The 19,881-nt window shown below is 41.2% G+C and overlaps 1 protein-coding gene across 3 annotated transcripts in view; it reads right to left on the bottom strand.

The window, feature by feature from the left end:
• The window catches only part of Znf236 (zinc finger protein 236), a 99,020-nt gene that overhangs the window by 30,940 nt on the left and 48,199 nt on the right, over positions 1-19,881 (bottom strand). For all 3 annotated transcript variants that reach the window (XM_087895900.1, XM_048419096.3, XM_048419094.3), the window contains exons 12-25: positions 17,737-17,878; positions 16,955-17,215; positions 15,324-15,577; positions 14,111-14,212; positions 13,497-13,648; positions 11,607-11,710; positions 11,030-11,181; positions 9,409-9,621; positions 6,198-6,480; positions 5,365-5,468; positions 3,133-3,498; positions 2,337-2,482; positions 1,816-2,056; positions 1,155-1,334 (exon numbers count right to left, since the gene is read on the bottom strand). In XM_087895900.1, coding sequence (XP_087752026.1) covers positions 1,155-1,334; positions 1,816-2,056; positions 2,337-2,482; positions 3,133-3,498; positions 5,365-5,468; positions 6,198-6,480; positions 9,409-9,621; positions 11,030-11,181; positions 11,607-11,710; positions 13,497-13,648; positions 14,111-14,212; positions 15,324-15,577; positions 16,955-17,215; positions 17,737-17,878 — 2,700 coding nt within the window. The remainder of the gene's footprint in view (positions 1-1,154; positions 1,335-1,815; positions 2,057-2,336; positions 2,483-3,132; positions 3,499-5,364; positions 5,469-6,197; positions 6,481-9,408; positions 9,622-11,029; positions 11,182-11,606; positions 11,711-13,496; positions 13,649-14,110; positions 14,213-15,323; positions 15,578-16,954; positions 17,216-17,736; positions 17,879-19,881) is intronic.

Below are 19,881 nucleotides of genomic sequence, written 5' to 3'. Positions count from 1 at the left end.
CCCAGCCTTCACACTGGATGGGAAGGCTTGGATGAGAAACACCTCCACAGGCTCCTGTAGCCAACACCTATTCCCCAACTGCTGGGGCTGCCTAGGAAGCCTGAGCACCTTCTGCTGGAGGAAGCAGGCCACTGGGGGCAAGCTCTGAGTTTACAGCCTTACTCTATTTCCAGTTTGCTCTTTTCTGCTTTCGCTGAGCAGCTGAGATGTGATCTCTCAACTTTTTTCTGATCTTGCTGCTTGCTACCTACCATGCCTCACCTGCCATTATGAGCTCTGCATCAGAAAGCATAAACCCAAATAAACTCTTCCTTGTAGAAGCTACCTCGGTCCTGGTGTTGATCACAGCAATGGAAATAACTAGTACACCAGGCACAGTGACACATGCTTATAATTCTAGCACTAAGGAGGCAAAGGAAGGAGACTCAGAGATTCAGCATCATTCTTGGCTACGCAATGAGTTTGAGGCAGACCTGAGCAAGACCTTGGCTTTCATTTCTTCTTTTCTTTCTTTTTCTTTCTTTCTTTCTTTTTTTTTTTTTTAAAAAGACTTAGTTTACATTAAGAAACGAAGACTGCAGAGCAAGGAATCATGTGAACCAAGCATACTAGCCCATACTACACAGGCCTGAGCATACTGTGAGAGTGACTCTGAGGATCAGGGAGGGAAAGCAAGGAACACCTCAGACCAGTGACTAACATTTTGGGTGATTTGGTGATGTCAAGTGCTCTTTATTACCAAATTTAATGCTCTAACATATTTAAAACTTCCTACATAATCTTAGTAGTGTTCTAAAGATATAAGACTAGAGGAGACCATGGAAGGTTTTTATGGTTTCTTGTACACAGCTCAGATGAGTGATGTTTCTTTAGTGTACAGAACAGGAGCAGCAGTCAGGAAGTTCCTCACACTGGTATCTGCTAAGCAAAGACATACGGCAAAAGGGCCAACTCTAAACATTAATTCCACAATCAGCACTACAGAAACAGGAAAATCAGGTAAGAAACACACGTTTGTTTCTGACACTAGACTTCATTAGACTTGAACCTGTCACACAATGAAATGTGATGTTTTTATGTCTGAGTGCTGCAGACACGAACAAGATGGCCTTAAGCTATAAGCCAAAAGACATCTACAATGTGAACTTACTAACCAGAGATTGTCAGCGTGATCTCCTGCGGAGAGCCCGAGGATGATGTGGCAGTGGGGCCAGCAGCCTGGGCAAGGACCTGGCTGAGACTTGAGTTGTTGATGGTCAGGGTGATCTCGTGGGGGCCCGTCGAAGTGGATACAAGGCCTTGTGAAGTCATCACTTGAGTGAGGTCCTGTGTCCCTGCTCATGATCACAAAGCAAATAACACTGAGCTCTAATGAAACACATTTCTCCTGGCTTCTATGAAAGCATCTTAAAGATTATTTTTAAAATCCAAAGACTTAGAATAAATTATCAGTCACTTTTAATTACTTTATCTAATGAGAGAAAACTTGCTCTAGAATTCACAAAGGCCTATGTTTGATTTCCCAGTACCACAAAGAAAGAGAAGAGGAGAAAGAGAAAGAGAGGGCACAAGGAAGAAAGAGGACTAAGTGAAATGATAAAACAAGAAGCCAGTTTGAGAAAAGTAACTCCACAAAGAATAAACTGGACACACGCAGAACTGACACCACTGCGACTGAGAAAACTCCATGGTTTTTACTTCTTTGCTGAGCTTTAAAAGAGATAAAAAATGACAACATACCAACCTAACAACTGTGTTACCATGAACAACAAAACAAAATCCCAGTTTCTAAAATAAAGAGCAGTGGGCTCTTACCGCTGCTGCTGGTAGTCAGCACGGAGTCCTGCTCAGAGAGCGGGCCAATGGTCAGATTGGCAGACGTCACTGTGGGCTGTAAGGACAGGCCTGAGATGGGCTGGATGACAACACTGGCTGGGACAGTGCTGTCTGATGCCTGAAGAGAGTTGTTCTGTGAGCCGGTGCCAGGCTCTGCTGTGATTGGCTGAGCAAGCAGGTTGCCCTGCTGTAGTGTTTGCTGCAGAATGCTCGGGTCAATCTGTGAAACAATACATGTATATGTAAGTGAGAATTTTGTGCTCCATGTGATTCAGACAAAGTTAAAGCACAGAAAACAGGCTGGAGAGATGGCTCAGTGGTTAAGAGTACTGCCTGCCCTTCCAAAGGTCCCGAGTTCAGTTCCCAGCAACCACATGGTGGTTCACAACCATCTGTAATGAGATCTGGTGCCCTCTTCTGGCCTGTAGGCATACATGCAGACAGAATACTGTATACATAATAAATAAATAGATTTAAAAAAAAAAAGAAAACAATGGTACCTGTAGAGTGATATTGTTGATGCTGGAGGTATCAATTCCAGAAATCTGAACATTTGGTCCAACCAAATTAGCAGCCAGCTGTAATTGGATACCTTCCAGAGTGGCCAAACTCCCATCAGTCAGAGACACTGTCAAGTCCCCACCAGCTGGTCAGAAAATGAGAAACAAAAGAACTTAACAACATAAATGTAAAAGAACTCACTTTTTCCATAGTGATTTTAGAGCACAAAAGTTTTACATGTTGTGGTAAGATATCTAGTCAAGAACTACAGATATTTATACTACAGACATATCATCTGCCTTGTGACAAAACAGCTCTTGGGGAATAAATAATCTTCCCAACCAGACTCCAGAAACAGGCTGAGAGAGACGACTGAGTGTCCTACTGGCAAACGCAATGGCAATCTGGCTTTCATATCCCAAATGGACAGACAGAGAAGGAAAAGACCACAGGATGTCAAACAGCTGCAGGAACTGTGCACTTACTTCAAAGTGCACATGAATCCACCTGGTGTAATGTGATGCTGTTTAAGCAGTGTGTGACCAATGCCAATGGATAATTTTGCTAGTTTTTGCTAGTGAGATGTGAAAATCAGATATTGAACTAATCTAGGAGAACACCAAGCAGGAGGAAGTGTGCTGAGACTCACCGAAGCAAAAGCTGATGAAAGTACTAAAGTATTTAAAGCAGATACAGTGACAAGAAATCAGCTTTCCACACTGCCTTATAAAGGAAAGGCTTGCACGACTGCCTTGCTTTGGGGACAGATGAGAGGAACATATGTTGGTTTCTTACCTGAAACAGAGGCAGGAAGGATAGCTTGACCCACCAGCCCTTGCTGAAGCATATTCTGGTCAAACTGCCCTGTTAGAACAGAGTTGTTCATGATGAACACATTGGGGTCAGTGGAAGGGGAGTTGAGGAGGCTCACAGGCTGCAGACTCTCTGATGAGCTTCGGGTCACAGGCTTCCTGGCTTTCTTAGGATCTGATTTGTAATGAAACTGCATATGAGTCTTCCTCCTCCCAGAAGTACGGAAGCGCAGCTCACAGTGAGGGCACTTGAAAGGCTTTGCCCCTGTGTGCAGGCGCATGTGCACCTTCAGACTTCCTTTTGTGGAGAAGGCGTTGCTGCAGACATGACAACTGAACAACTTCTGGCCTACAAGAACACCAGCAACAATCAGCAGGGACTAGCGAAAGCCTGAGCTCACAGAAACCTTCTACTAGGCAGCATGAACCAAAGTGATTCAGGCTCTCAACCAAGGATGCTATGACAACACAGGAACCTGCAGATAGCTTCCTGTCCACTGTCTACAATCTGGCTAGTGCTTCGACAACCCTCTGAGACTTTGTACTCTGAAATTACTACATTCCATAGAATCTTGACTGAAACATTTGATTTACTTTCACTAGAAGACTTAGCCCTGAGTCATTTTTATTTCTTTACATAGGTTATTTAAGATCTCAGGGTCTACTGAAAAGAGAAATGCCATCACAGACAGCAGCTCACTTGGAAGAGTGTGCATGGGGAATACCATCCTGAGCCCAGAGGCCCTGTGTCCAGTGTCATGTATCTTGTTCTGGTTCTTCTCATCATCTATATAATAAAAGCCACCAAGGTACAAATGCCACTGCCAACAACTGCCCTAGAAGAGCTCAGGATCAGAAACCCAGGAAGTAAGTGCCACCCTTTATGATGTGCCATCCCAGCGATGATCAAGCAGACTCAAAGTGGCATTAGTAAGTCTGTGATCCTATATTGCTCTGGGGTCTCCAAAAGTCACCTTGTCATTCCAAAGGGGGAAACAGTTTTTCTTGCCTACATAGCCTAAGCTGAACTCCCACCCCATATAGCCTGGAACAGTTATGCTGATCTAGAGGAACAACTGGGCACTAGCATGTGAACAGTGTACTGGGCCTGAGTCTTCTGAGCTGAGCAAAGTAAGCCTCTCCACCCTCAGCAAGTTCATAACAAAACACAGGACACACTGGAATTGGATGAAACAACTGCATATGATACAGTCTTAATAAGTGAGTTTATCCCTTTTTAGCTATCAATAATAATCCATCAGGAAAGAATCACAGAACTTCACATCAACAGATGCATATGAAATTCTGTTTGTACTTATTTGTTCAAACTCATAATCAAAAACTTTGCAATATGGGTTAATTTGATGATGCTCCCCAGTGGCCCACAGTAATGATGTCTAACATTCACTGAAGAGTTCCTATGTCTCAACATGCCAAACACACTACTGGCTAGTTATGTCTTAATACAAATAAAATCTCAATGGAGTTGGGGGGCTATGCCTCATGTCACACGTAAGATGTCTATGGCTCAGGGAAGATGCCTTCTAATTCAGCAGTTCTCAAGCTTCCTAACACTGCAACCCTTTAATATAGTTCCTCATACGGCGTTGACCCCTAAGTTCAAAACACTTTTCATTAAGACTTCATAACTGTAATGATGCTTCTGTTATGAATTATAATATAAGTATCTGTGTTTTCTAATGATCTTAGGCAGCCCCTGTGAAAGGGCCATTTGAACTCCAAAGGGGTCAACAACCCACAGGTTGAGAATCACTCTTCCAACAGGAGACTTCAAGGAGCAAAGATTTGTGCTTTTAAAGCAACTAATTTTCATATCCTCAAGTCAGGTAAAGAAAAAGGCCAAGGAAACAAGACACCATTTTCCCCTTGATGAGATTCTCCTCACATAAAAAGATACTATAATCTGGTAACTGTCAGCAGATAGCCAAGTCCCAGCAAAATGAATCTCTATGGGAACCTTGTGAAAGAAGAGCAGAAAGCTTGAGTAAGAACACAGCTAATTTGCAACTTGATTTTTGATGTTTTATCCCTCCATCCCTTTAACAGTTTTATTTTCCTTATGTCAGGAATAAAAAACTTTTTAATCTATTTTTCATAGTTCCTAATTTTGAGTTCTCTGCAATTTAGAAGCATTTGTGTACAAAACATTCACACACAGCCCGAGGAATCTGCAGTGCTGAGGGGCCCTACTCACCCGTGTGAGTCTTCACGTGGCAATCTAGTGTGGACTTCACAGTAAAGCTCTTCCCACATTCATCACACTTATATGGCTTCTCTCCAGTATGGATTCTAACGTGCCTATTAGAAAAACATTTCTAATTAAGGAATTTTATTTTTAACTATATATATATTTATAAACAACTTCATAAACTTATAACCATATAAATAAAAATCATAAGCTACTATTTCTGATTAAATATGGCCAAATAAAACTTTTACACTTCACTGTGTAACAGCAAGTGCAGTCTCCACATGGAGCACTAACTGCAGTCTGTCTAGCTCTGCTGCTCGTGAAGGTGCTCTGTGCACCCCACCTGCTGGCTCTCTGATCTCCTAGAGCCAAGCTTTGTGTCATGACTGCAAACTAGATGACAACAACTGGATATGGCTTGTTTTTGTCCTCTGCACAGCCCTAGAACTCTTACCAAGTGCTATATGTGCTCCGTCCATCATGCACATCAGCCATCAGTTAGCTGATGGACCTGTGACATCTGGTGGTCTCTAGTTTGTTCTGTGCTTTCACTGACTAGCAGTCCTCTGGAAGAAGTTATCTGCCAGTCTTCTATACCTGGCACAGACTGGCACTCTATGTTCTGCAATTAGTTAATTTTCTGCTTCTATCACAATCATACAGGAAGATGCATAAGAAACAAAGTCACTCACCACCATTCTACACGAGTTCACTACCAAGTCGATGCAGGATTAGAACAACATACTCCACGGATAACTTCCCATACCAAAGTGAAAAGCATCAGAGTCCACTTTCAAGTCTGTTAGAGCTCTGTATACAAGTGACAGCATGCTCACCTCACCAGGTCGCTGGGCTTCTTGAAGCTCTTAGGACAGTATGTGCAGCAGTTGGCATGCTTGGGTTCAGCCTCAAGCTCTGCTTGCTTATCCTTCATCTCACTGATGCGGTCCTTCTCTGCAGCTGACTGCACCAGGACCTTCTCAGACACTGTAGCACTCTCCTGGGGCTGAATTTTGGCCAGCTGGGCTGTTTCCTCGTCTGTGAAAGTGATGACCTCAGGACGAGGCTTTTTTGATGCACTTCTGTCACAATTTTCTTCCTCATCCTCCACACACGTGTCTATTAAAAGCATGAGAAAAGGATTCAAAATCCCCATTAACATGAGAAGATGAAGGGGAAGCATGTAAGGTTAGTGTTAGTAATCTAATTGAGTCACATTTCAGACAGCAAACAGCTGCTTTTCCAATTGGGGCTAATGGGGACTTGTATGACCAGGGAGAAGGAAGACAAGTGAAGGAGGGCCCAGGAATCTGCAGTGGTTGAAGGCCAGCTTATGCCAGCTTACAGATGCAGAAGAAGCTTAAAAACCACTGAAGTCTACAGACCCACCAGGATTTATAGATACTCACATAGGACCATGGGACTAAATTGATTACTAGGTAAATAAAGCCAGACACTAAAAAGTCAGAGGTGAACAAACTAGCAAAGAACGTTCAATCTGATGAGAATGACTACAAACTTAAAATGCATACACACATTCCCTGGTTACAAGGATAAGTTCCAGTTGCTAAAAAGACCAAACTGCTATGAAAATGCGAGAATAAAAGTACAGGACTGTGGGCCAGGGGCTCAGGGCTGAAACACTTAAATCCAAGACAAGCAGAACTAGGGGAGGTGTGAGAAACCACTGGACTGATGTTCTAGAACACAATGGGCAAGAAAAGATGGGACAGACAGGAAGGTGACAGACTGAAAGGGGATCAGTCATGGAAGACAGAGCCCAGAAATTCAATATCTACTCAGAAAAGTTCTATAAAAAGAAAATACTACAAATAAAAATTTCCTAACACACTTGTAAACTCTGAAAGCTTTAGGAAAATGTAATAGCTAGTGGCCCCCACCAACACTGACAGTGATATATGAAGATGGTTGTATTAAAATTTTTCAAATAACCAAGATATATATAGATTCACATAGAAAGTCATGAATGAGGAAAAGACAATTAAATTTAAGCAAAATACATAGTAAAAATAGAAGATGGCTCAAATAAAGCCAAATGGCTAACCATTCCAAATGTGAAGGAATTAAAAGCCATTCACAAACACTGGTAGGGCAGAGTAAACCACAGGTGAGAGAAAAAAAACAAGAAGACTCAGAAACAAGAAGACTCATCAGTGCCTGTAAATATTAGTGCAGTGTGACAAAGTCCTAAAGGGACTCACATATCAACTGTAATACTGACTTAATGGCATCTATGCTTTCTCTTTTTTTTTAAAAAAAAAAAAGGTTTATTTATTTATTTATTTACTTATTTATTTATTATGCAGTGTTCTGCCTGCAGGCCAGAAGAGGACACCAGATCTCATTACAGACGGTTGTGAGCCACCATGTGGTTGCTGGGAATTGAACTCAGGACCTCTGGAGAGCAGCCAGTGCTCTTAATCTCTGAGCTATCTCTCCAGTTCCCAGTATCTTTGCTTTCTTAACTGCTAAGAAGGAACATGTGACTGGCCTGCAACATTATTCAATCTAGCCTAAAGGATTTGAGTAGTGTCTGATACTTCGCAGGAAGGAAAACTGACTAGCTTTTCATGATTCCTCAGCTCTCATGGCAGACTGTAACTACTGGAAACAAAAGCACACCAAAGCACTGTCATATGGAACTACTTCTAAAACACAGACGGCCAGAAGCCCAAGTCCTGGGAACTTCTGCTGATGAAGCTGACTGAATAACTGCTCTGCAACACTGAAGTCAAGACATTTGCAATTAAAATGGGTTAGGCAAACTGTAAAGACTCACCTTCCAAACTGTAAGACAAATAAATCTACACTACTCTCAGATCCTAGGGTCTGACTCATAACCTCATGGGTAGATGACCATAAGCAAATGAGGGGATCATCAACTGAGAAGAAAGCAGACTTCCTCAGCAGATCTCATCTCTGAGTACTTGACCAAAAGACTGTAAGTGGCACGGGCATGACACTGAGCACCACTGTTCAGTAACAGTACCAGCCATGAACACGACAAAATGAGACACACACACACACACACATACACACACACACACACACACACTACATGGCTCTATGATAACTACACTCACTAAACGTGACACTGCTGTGTGCTGGTATCACTTGTAAAATTAAAACAAGCACTCACTTGTGGAATTTACCAAAAGGAAGCCAGCCAACAAACAGAAGCAGCAGAGTCATAAACTTAAGGGCTCAGGATTCGGGCAAATTAACTTGAGTAATGTTTGGTAGGAAATAAGATTGGTCTCTCCAACCACACAGTGCCTAATGTGAATTAAATGAAGTAATGCAATCTGACACTGAGCATAGCTCTGGCCAGGGGGAACTTCTCACAAATGTGGCTCTACAGTTTCAGGGAAAATCAAACTTAGCTCTGCATTCATCTACAGCACAGCATAACAAATACAACTACAGGGATGCACCTGTATAGATCTGTGCTATGTCAAGTACACGTAAAACTTCAGTAGAGGAAAGCTCTGTGCATTATAAAGTACAGCACAGCAGCACAAGTTAGAATGAACCCCACCCACGTGCATGCTGAGTGCAACTGCAGGGGCACATGCTGAATCAGAGCCACGTCAGTGCATGGCGACCGGGAAAGCTGAACTTCATTGTGAGTCTGAATTTTTTTCTCAAAGGGCATGTGGACTTTCATATTCAGAAAATAAAACTATAGAGAGATATAAACTGTAGTTATATTAATTCAGGGCTTCTCAGATGCAGGTAAAAGTACACGCTGCACAAGCCTGGCAACCTGAGCTCGATGTCCAGGACCCATGTGAAGGTGGAAGGAGAGACAATCAACTCCACAAAGCTGTCCTTTGTCCTCCACATATATGGCATGGCACATGCACCCACATACACGCCCCATGTCCATTCAATAACACATTCTTAAATTAAAAATTCAAGGTACTACTAAGCTTAATTTGTAAGACTGCAGTATTCAAATCAATTTGTAACTTATAACTAAATTGGCATTTGACCAGTAAACTTTCAATCCAAAACAGAAACTACCTCCTCCCTCTGTGTCTGCAGCTGCTGAGGTTGCAGATGAGACTGCCTGGTGTCTCTTCATGTGCTTTTTACAGTGAATCGCTGTGCGAAAGCCCTCTTCGCAGAACGGACACTTGTAAGGCTTCAAGCTCATGTGTGTGGCCATGTGCCGCGTGAGGCTGCCATTGGTGGTGAAGGAGGCACTGCAGATGCTGCAGCTGAAGGCCTTGACCCCTGTATCAACAGACAAAGCAAGGAAGGGAACGTGTCACTTCATTATCCTGGAATCGTAGGCATTCAAGGACAAACAAGTAACAAGAAGAGTTTACCCGGCTTACAGTTCAAGGTTGTGACTGGATACTGTCAGAGACACAAACAAAGGCAGAGCATGTCTTACTAGATCTCGACTAAATGAAGAGCTCTCAGAAGAAGCTGCCCACAACAAGCCAAGACTGCTCTGTCCCCACCTTTGAAATCTCAGCTGTGGCTTGTTTGTAGACAGGACCCTCAAAATGCTTCTCTGGATCCATCTTCGAGCTACAGCCACAGCAATGGCTTATTAGTTAGACCCAGGAAGGACCTACGAAGCCTTTCCATGGCCTCACTTCTAATGAAGTTCAGTGCTACAGACTCTGACAGAACAGAGCCTCAAAAGCACCTAGACTGATCCAGCCTTCCCTCAACGGACTGGCTATCTCTGCCTCTAGAACAGTACTTCCTATGTACCACTAATCTCACAACCAACTTTTCAACCGCTCTTAAAATCACCCCCTAGTCAGCAACAGACACATTCACTGGCTTTTCTTCCTCTGTGCATTTGTAAGGGGTGTACCATCATTTTCAAATAAAGTGTTCTACAGAATACATACTGAAGCTGAATATGTGTAACAAATATTAAACAGAATGTGTTCAACAGATAACTATAATTTAATTATAAAGTATATATCTGATAAAGATCAAATGTCCAGACTCTATTTTTAAAATTCTTTACCAAATTGATGAAATAAAACAAATAACCTAACTTTAAAATGAGAGAATGATTAGAACAGACAATTCTCAACAAGTACACGGTAACAAACTCAACACCATGAGCCACTCAATATACATAAATCATACCCCCAACAAGTGATTGCTTCCCACCCAAGTATGGTGACAGCAAAGAGAAACAAAACAATGCATTGATGAGATGAGGAAGAATCGGGACCTTCATACATTTTCTGGCAAAATGGAAAATGGTTGCCTGGAAAAGTTAGATTGAGCATGAAAGTTTACAGGTGAGCTTGCTTTTGCAGTGTTTTGAACACATGCTAAGCAAGTGTTCCCCAATAATCACCATCCCAGAATCATCCCCAACCCTAAAAAGGGTTATTCCTATGGCCCAGCAATCATGTTCCTTGATGGAGAAATAAAGTCATGTCTACATAGAATTGTTCACAGAAGTCAAATAGTAAAACTAATAAATAGGTAAATTAAGCTTGATTTATCTGTCTAATGCAATATTACAGACCATAAAAAGAATCATAGTACTAATCCATGCTATAACACAGATGAACCTTGAACAAAACACTGTACTAAGTGAAATAATAAGACCACTAAAGAGCGTTTAGTCTACAAGACCTTTCTACAGGAAACAGACAGTGACCTGTATGTGTCTTCTCATGAGACTTGAGGACGCCAGAGGAAACAAAACCACGCCCACAGAGCTTGCACTTGTACGGTTTCTCCCCCGTGTGTGAGCGCACATGCTGCTTCAAGTGGCTGGATTTCTTGAAGCCTTTGTTGCAATAGTCACATCTAGAAACAAAACACAGACCCTGTTCACTCAGAGCATGACTTCTGAGCAGCCAGATACCTGGCAACAGAAAGGAACAAAGCAGCTTTGGTACGCTCACCAAGTGGTCAGTGTTCTTAGATAAACCATAGCACTGTTCCACACCCAGGACACAGAGCAGGCAGTACAAAACAGAGGCAACAACAATTAATGATCAAGTTCTTTTGTAATCTTAAATGTATTATTTTGAAATTGGTAAATGCTGTAACTCACCAGGTGACCGTATTTGATTTAATTGTTACTCAAGCACAACATGAACAGCCTCCTGGCTCCTTTATAAACTGATAAAGGTGGTGAGACCTACTTCAGTCTGAGCAAACAGCTGCAGAGCACTTGACTGCAGGTGCAGAGTCAGCACTCTGCCGGGAGCTGACTGAGCAGTGATCACCTGTAAGAGCGTCTGCTCTGCTCCTCGCGGTCCTCCAGGAACTGTGGACGCGGTGGCTGTAGGTCTAGATCCTCTTGAGATGACTCTGGAAGCAAACGAGTTGCCTAAAATGACCAGAAATATAAAGCAAGAACAATGACTATCTACAATAAATATAGGAAGACTCAATAGGAACAAAGATATAAGTGCTCTTACTATAGTTTTCAAAGAAAAAAGACCACAAGTAGTCCATGGTAGCAGTCTGAAAGAGAGAAAGTATACTTTTTTTTTTTTGCCATAGATATGATTAAGAATGTTTCTTGTTTCCCTTTTTTCTCTTCTTTTTTTTTTCCCCCAAGACAGGGTTTCTCTGTGTAACAGACCTGACTGTCCTGGAACTTGTTTTATAGACCAGGCTCACAAAGATCCACCTGCCTCTGCCTCCCGAGTGTTGGGATTAAAGGTGTGTGCCACCATTCCCAGCATTGTATTTACTTTTTATTAAACTATTTATTTATAGATTGTTTGAGGCAGAGTCTAAGTCTAGTTAGCCAAGGCTAGCCTAGAGTGTGCTATGTTGATCAAGCTTGTCCTAAACATCCTATAATATCCTAAAGGACTGACTGCTATTCTGTGACACTACTGGGGACTGGCAGAACCTTTGTGGGGTAAACCCATTTAGAGAATATTGCTATTGAGGACATGCCCTTATAGGGGAAATTGGAACCCCAACTTTCTCCCAATGCCACAAGGTAAGCATTTTTTTCCACCACATATGCCCCCAAGATGACATTCTGCCATGCCACAGGCCCCAAAGCAACAGAGCCAATAATTCATGGACTAAAATTTCTGAAATTGTGAAGCAAAATAAACCCTTTCCTATTTCTAAGTTAGCTCCCAGAGGTATACTGTTGGAGCAGTAGAAACTAAGACAGTGGTGTGAAGAAATACTCTACTTTCTGAGAAGAGTGGGACTCTCTCTCAAGAGCCCTAGGGACAAGAAGTCACCTCTGCCTCTCAGAGACAGGACCAAAGAGCAGTGACCCTGACCCCTACTCTGACATGACACCCAGCCTAGTCAATGCTTTCTGACTTCAAAATACAACCTATTCACACTGGACAGAAAGCAAATGAGACTTCAGAATACCTGGATAACTAAAGGGTAAACTATAAACATTCTTGCAAGACAATGGAAGCAAGATTTTTTCTTATTTGTTCACCCAACTTTCATGACCAAATTAGATAAAGTACCATCTTGCTACATCACCTGCACTAAGTAGGCAAAAGTCTATTCAGAGGGATGTGCAGTAAAGCTCAGCCACGCATGCTCTCCACATCCTTGCTAAAAAACTGAAAGTGCTCTGATTTTTCCTGCCTACTACTAACACTGGTAGATTTTTAAAGAGGTAACTATTGAATGTGTCTGACATTTTTAACACTACTTAAAAACTTGCAAAAGAAAAAAAAAAACCAAACAAACATCTCAGGGTTTCTAAGAGGAAAAATTTAATTATAATAGAAAATGTTATAAGGAAACCTATTACTTAAAGAAATAATGTTTTATATTGTATTTATTTTTAACATATCAGAATGAATTTCATTTTCCTTCTAACATTTATGATTCTGCAAGAAAAAATACATTTTGTGCTTAAAGTAATATTCTTCAGCTTCTTATACAACATACTAGTAAATTCCTGGCTTAATCAAAATGGCAAAGCTACCCACAGTGTCAATCAGACGAAGTACAGTTAAAATGCTTTCAGAAAAAAGATGGTCTGTGTGCTGCATGTGATGCATCGCCTGTACTAACCCGAGATATAAGTATGACACATGCATTCGAAATGACTACAGCAGAAGATAGAGAGAAATCTGCTGGATAAGGAGCTACTCAGCCCTTCTACACATACTCACCACATCGATGGCATCGGAGCTTGGGACCTGCAGTAAGTTTTGCTGGTGGAAACTCGTTGACAAGGCCTGGGACTCAAGTGTGCTAGAATCCTGCAGCTGCTGCACAGCTGGGAATGGAGTCTGCTGACTGTATGTGTCAGTGACTGTGAAACCTGAAACACATGAGGTACAGAAGCTCTACAGCACATGTCAATCACACCAAAGGTAAAAATCAGTTGATGAGGAAAAGACGTTTAGGCATTTCTGCTTCCTGAATGAGAGTCAAGACCAGGGTGATGTTCTAGAGCTCTGGGCTATCTGGTAATAGGCAGGGCGTTGTTCCCAGTCCATGTCCCTGGACACAGCTTTATAATCCAGCATGAACATCAGTTCCCACCAGAACTTTACTCCAACCCACCACCTTCTCTGAAATGGAGACCCTTCATAGAATGGATGCAAAAGTCATTTTTTAGGAGATGAGGAGATTATATAACTTTATATAAAACATAAATGATTATAATTATCGGTTTAAATCATAAAATTTTACAAATTTCCTCAGAGAAACACCCTAAGTTTTGCAAACTAAACCCAGCAGAGGCCAGCTGGTTTGCAGGCTCACTGAAATTCACACTGACCTTGTGAGAGTCCTGCAGATTCAAAAGACTGCTGTGGAGTAGTTTGATCTTCAAACTGGTCCATGTGTCCTGGGAGAGCATCCGGGGGAGCTGTAAACCCATCTAAGGGCAAAGAGAAAGAAGTGCACACTGTCTAAAGTCATTAACCATCTACTGATCCATCTAGAAGTATTCTAGTGAGTTTTCAAAAATTAGTCCTCTCATTTTAAAAACACAAGAGGAAGGTAATATTGTTCTAAAAAGTTATCTACATAATGAAATATTCTGAAATCCAGCTATACTTGGTAATTATGTAAAACTCGGGCATCATAGGGGATAAAACGTGTACATTCCTGCTAACAGACTAAATAAATTTTAGGACAGCCACAGAACAAAATCATAAATCAGGCAGTAACTGTCTACTAGCAAGTCTGGTAAGATGAAAGCTTGTTGGGGTGAAGATGTCGGTGGCAATGAGCACTTGGATGCGGCTCAGCTACCACTTTCTACTGACCAACACTGCCAATGAAACAAAGCAACATGTTGCTTTACATTCTCTACCAGGAACTCGCTTCACTGCGCCCGGGGACGGTCACCTGCCTCACTAGTCTGGGAGTCTACATGGAGTCCTTGTCACAGATTACTAATGAGCACAGCTAAAAGGAAAAATGTTGACAATATATCAAAAGAAGTTTATAAAAATTGCATAAAAGGTCCTCTTTCTATAAGCCATGAATATTTTCAATATGGGCACACAGACAGACACACAGAAGGTCATGCTGACATATTTGTTTAGAACAAATCAGAAGAACTTACAACAAAATATGGACAGTAAATTTTTCTGTAGGCCTAAAATTTCAAGTAATTGAAAAATTTGCCACCAAGAAGTCAGATTGCTTTGTATTTACAACAGACAACAACCCTGAGCCACATTAGAAAAAAACAGGAACAAAAATCACCAAATCCCTAAAATAAGCTAATTACTATCAGTTAAAGAAAGCAAAGGACATACGAAGATCAAATATCACAGCTATACTTAGCATATATATACTTAGCACAGATTGTGACTTTAAAAAGGCAAGCAGGACAGCTAGTGTAGCTCAGAGATAGATGCTTGCACACACTTCTGTTTATTAGCCCCAGCACCAAAGAGAAGACAACAGGGATTACACTGAGTCCAAGGACCACAAGACCACTGGGCTCATCAGAGAAGCTGAAGCTCCTGAAGTGTTACCTTCATCAGCTTCCAAAGGCTCATCTGCCAATTGCTGTCCAAGTTCCGCATCTTCTGTGCCTACCACATGCTGGGGCCCCAGTTCCAGTATAGCTTCAGGATCTGCTGCCACGGTCTCTGGGGTCTGCTGCAGTTCCGCACTTTCAATCTCCACTGGCATGGGAGCTGACACTTGCATGCTCTGCTGGTCCACTGCGCTGTCGTCTATGGAGGACTCTTCCTGATGCTGCTGGAGCTGCTGGGCTAGTTCGTATCTTTGGGAAAGCAGCAACAATTCATAAAGTAGACACTATCAATAGCATAGATAACATCTGTGAAAGATGCCATTTGCTAAAATAGCATTTTTATTCTTCAATTATTTCATTTTGAAGTAATGGTGTGACTATAGATAAAAGCTAACTACTTTATAATTCTAAAAGGAAACCCTATTGCTATCAGTTGCTGTCAGCAATCACAGGACTTGAAGGCAAGAAGAGACAGGTAGGACAGCACATGAAACAATATCTTCAAGTTTAAAAAGCCAAAACAATAGTGCACACCTGTAATTTCAGCATTTAGGAGACTGATACAGGAAAACTGCTGTGAGTTCAAAGTTATCCTGGATTATGGAATGAACTAAGGTCTCAAAACAAACCCCACTCCTTTAAAAGCAATCCTGCGCAACCTGTTGACTCTTGGTCCCAAGCAGACAGGTTTTGTGGTATGTTATCATGTATGGATATCCCAAGTCATGCTCTGAGAACTTCGTTTTCCATATAGCGGTGCCCAGAAGTGAGACTCTGGGGAAATGACTAGATTAGGAGGATCTGATTTGTTCAGTGGATTAACCCCTTGCTGAATTCCTAATACGAAGGCTTTTGGGTGAAGTTGGCTGCTTTTTAAAAATCTTCACCATCTATTGTTAGGGCTAGCCTCTGACTACCAGCTCTAAAAGACAGTTTAGCCTATTAGACTGCCTCAAAATTAAAAGTAAAAACGTTAACTGGGTATGGTGGTATCCACATGTGTAATCCCCAGCAATCAGGACTTCAAGGCCATCCTGAGCTACACAGTGAGATCCTGTTTTCTCTCTCTTTTTCTTGTCCTATTTTTGGTTTTTTCGAGACAGGGTTTCCCAGTAGCTATGAAGCTAATCCTGGAACTCACTCAAGACCAGGCTGATCTTGAACTCACAGAGACTCTCCTACCTCTGCCTCTCAAGTACTGGGATTAAAAGCATGTGCCACCACTGCCTGGTCCCTGTGTGTGTGTGCGCATGTGTGTCCACGCACACATGCATTATAGTTGGCTTGGTTTCTTTATTTGTTGGAGACAGGGTCTCACTCTCTAGCCCAGTCTGGTCTTGAATTGACAACAATACTTCTCTCTCAGCCTCTCATGTTCTTAGATTACAGGCATGAGTCATCACACCTGGCTCAAAAAAAAACATTAAAAAATACACACATAAATTCATGCTATCATATATGGTTCTCATAGATCCCTAAGCAAAGACAGCCAAACTTCTCGACCCAGTATCACTCCCAGTTAGAAATAACAATACAGGCATCAAAGACAATAACTTCTTAACTGCTTCCCACCCCATGTGGGAATTATGAAGATAAGAACAGCAGGTACATCAGCATTATACCTACCTATGGGTTTTCATGTGTTTTTTGCAGTTTAGTGAAGTCTTAAATGTTTTCTGGCAATAGGGACACATGTAGGGGCGGAGGTCGTTGTGTATGCCCATATGTCGCCGTAAGCTGCCACCTGTGGTAAAGGCTCCATTGCAGATCAGACACTTGAAAGACTTCAGTCCAGTGTGTGTCCGAACATGTGCTTTGAGCACTCCTGCAGAGACGAAGCCTCTGCCACACTGCGAACATTTGAAAGGTTTTTCACCCGTATGTGATCTAAAAATGTAGGAAAAAACCCTTAATACATTTATTACACATTTGTAACAAGTATAAACTCAGAGATACTTCACTCTTCTAAAGGTACACAGAAAAGATCTCGCTTTCTACATTTTCTAAGTGAGCAAGACTGAGACTCAGCTGAGTGACCATCAGAGACACCGAGCTGCACACACTGTAGTGAGAGCATGAACCTTCTGCTGGCTCTGTTTTCAGAAAACTTCCTACCTTTTGTTCACTGATGTTAGCTCTGGTGAGAACATCTACACATTCTAATTAAAATAAAACATGCTAGAAATTGCAAACATTAAGTATAACTAGAATAAAAATAAAACTCAGGGACAACTTCTGATTAAAATATTTGAATGAAAATATTCAAGAATTTAAAAAATCACAAATTAGTATTTTTTGGTCAAATAAAATAGTTTAACCATAAGCTAGCAATACCATCCTAAATATTTTGTCAGCAGATCACAGACCCTCTGGACTTGTATTCAATCTCCACTTCCCCTCCGACTTACCTGATGTGCTGTTTAAGATGGCAAGACTTTTTGTATGCTCGATGACAGTAAAAACATTTGTAGGGTCTATCTGCTTCATTGCCAAAATTATTATTAAAATAATTTTGGAAAAATTGGTTTTTTGGGATGGGCTGGATAAGACCTACAAATCCAAAGAAAAGTGGGAATAATTCACTGTCAGTGTTACTACTAATAGGCCAAAGGCGTCTGCTTTAAGATAGAGATAAGAACCCTGATGTGCTACAGACTCCACTGTCACAGCAAAGGCATATTAATTACGTCATGAATTAGCATCCACTTAACTGCATCATTTCAATGCCTATGGTGAAATAGTTATCAATTGCTATTTTCTGGCACTGAAGAATGTGTAAATTATTATAAATATGTACTGGATTCCAGAGCCATTATTTAATGGCTTTCTACATTTACTTTTACTACAAACATATGCTGACATGAAATTTACATACGTCCATCCAAAACTTTTGTCAGGCTTTTAAATCTCTCTGTATTCAGTATGAATAGTGCATAAAGTACAATAATAAACTCAAAACATAAATACTTCAAACATGAAATATTGCTCTGTAGATGTCAGTATTTTCTCAAAAGTTTTATATTAAAGGGATATTTGTGAATGGCAAGATAATTAGCTAGGGGCTGAAGAGATGTATCTATGGTTGATAGGACATTGTTGCTCTTGCAGAGGACCTGGATTCAGTTCCCAGAAACCACACAGTAGTTAACAACCATCCCCAATCCCAGTTCCAGAAGATTGAACAGGCACACATGTGGTACATCTACATGTATATAGGCAAAACATACACATAAAAGAAAATAAATAAATTAAAATTTGTAGATTATTGACCTATGTATTTCAAGATTTACATGCTTTTATTAAATAAAGGATTTCCTTGGTTTGATCATCAACAAACACAAAGTGATAGTGCCTTTGGGCTCCAAATACATTGCAGCAGAAACTTAGTTCTCAAGCTTCAGGAACTGAATAGTTATCTGAAACACTAGAAGGAAGACTGAACTGTTCCTCCTGAGGTCAAGATTAAACACACATTTGCCAATACTCTACCCTCCAACCCATCTTCACCCCTCAGCAATGGCACTAACTTCTACAAAGCAATTATGCACCTTTTAAGACATAACATTGTTTCTGACAATGAACAAGCTGTGCCCCAATTCTTCTCCCTAAAACTCCCTGCTTACACTTGATACAGACTTGAATATCTTCTAAGTTATTTCAGATGGTGTCTTCTCTCTTGTCCCAATTCTTTTCCCTAAACTCACTCCTTATACTTCTGCAGAACTTAACACTCCCTCAAGTCTTTACAGGTGACATTATCTTCCTTATTCTCCAGATGTTAAGCAGAACTCGACTGTACCCATGTCCTGTGTTCCCTGCGTATACTTTGACTGGATAAACAATACTGAGGTGAACAATTCTAGTGCACACAACAGCACCTTAGTGTCTTCCCTCTTGCATGCAATTACAATCCCTGAAATGGCTTCCAAGTACATAGATGATAAAAAAAAAAATCCTGAGGACAGATTCAACACAATGCCCATCAAAATCCCAGCAAATTTCTTCAAAGACCTCAAAAGAATGGTACTCAACTTAATATGGAAAAGCAAAAAACCCAGGATAGCCAAAACAATCCTGTACAATAAAAGAACTTCTGGAGGCATCACAATCCCTGACTTCAAACTCTACACAGAGCTACAGTACTAAAAACAGTCTGATATTGGCAAAAGAACAGACAAGAGGACCAATGGAACCGAATAGAAGCCCGGATATCAATCCATCAATCCACACATCTTCGAACACCTGATCTTTGACAAAGAAGCAAAAAATATCAAATAGAAAAAAGAAAGAAAGTTATGCTGGCATAACTGGATATCAACATGCACAAGAACGAAAATAGACCCATATCTATCACCATGCACAAAACTCAGGTTCAAATGGATCAAAGACCTCAACGTAAAGCCAGCCACACTGAACCTTATAGGAGAGAAAGTGAGAAATACACTTGAACTCATTGGCACAGGAGACTACTTCCTAAATATAACCCCAGCAGCACAGACACTGAGAGAAACAATTAATAAATGGGACCTCCTGAAACTGAAAAGCTTCTGTAA

This window comes from Myodes glareolus, chromosome 13 (assembly GCF_982192425.1).
Source record: "Myodes glareolus chromosome 13, mMyoGla1.1, whole genome shotgun sequence".
Classification (NCBI taxonomy): Eukaryota; Metazoa; Chordata; class Mammalia; order Rodentia; family Cricetidae; genus Myodes; species Myodes glareolus.
The sequence above is the reverse complement of the archived record's forward strand: the minus strand, read 5'-3'. Positions and strand labels throughout refer to the sequence as shown.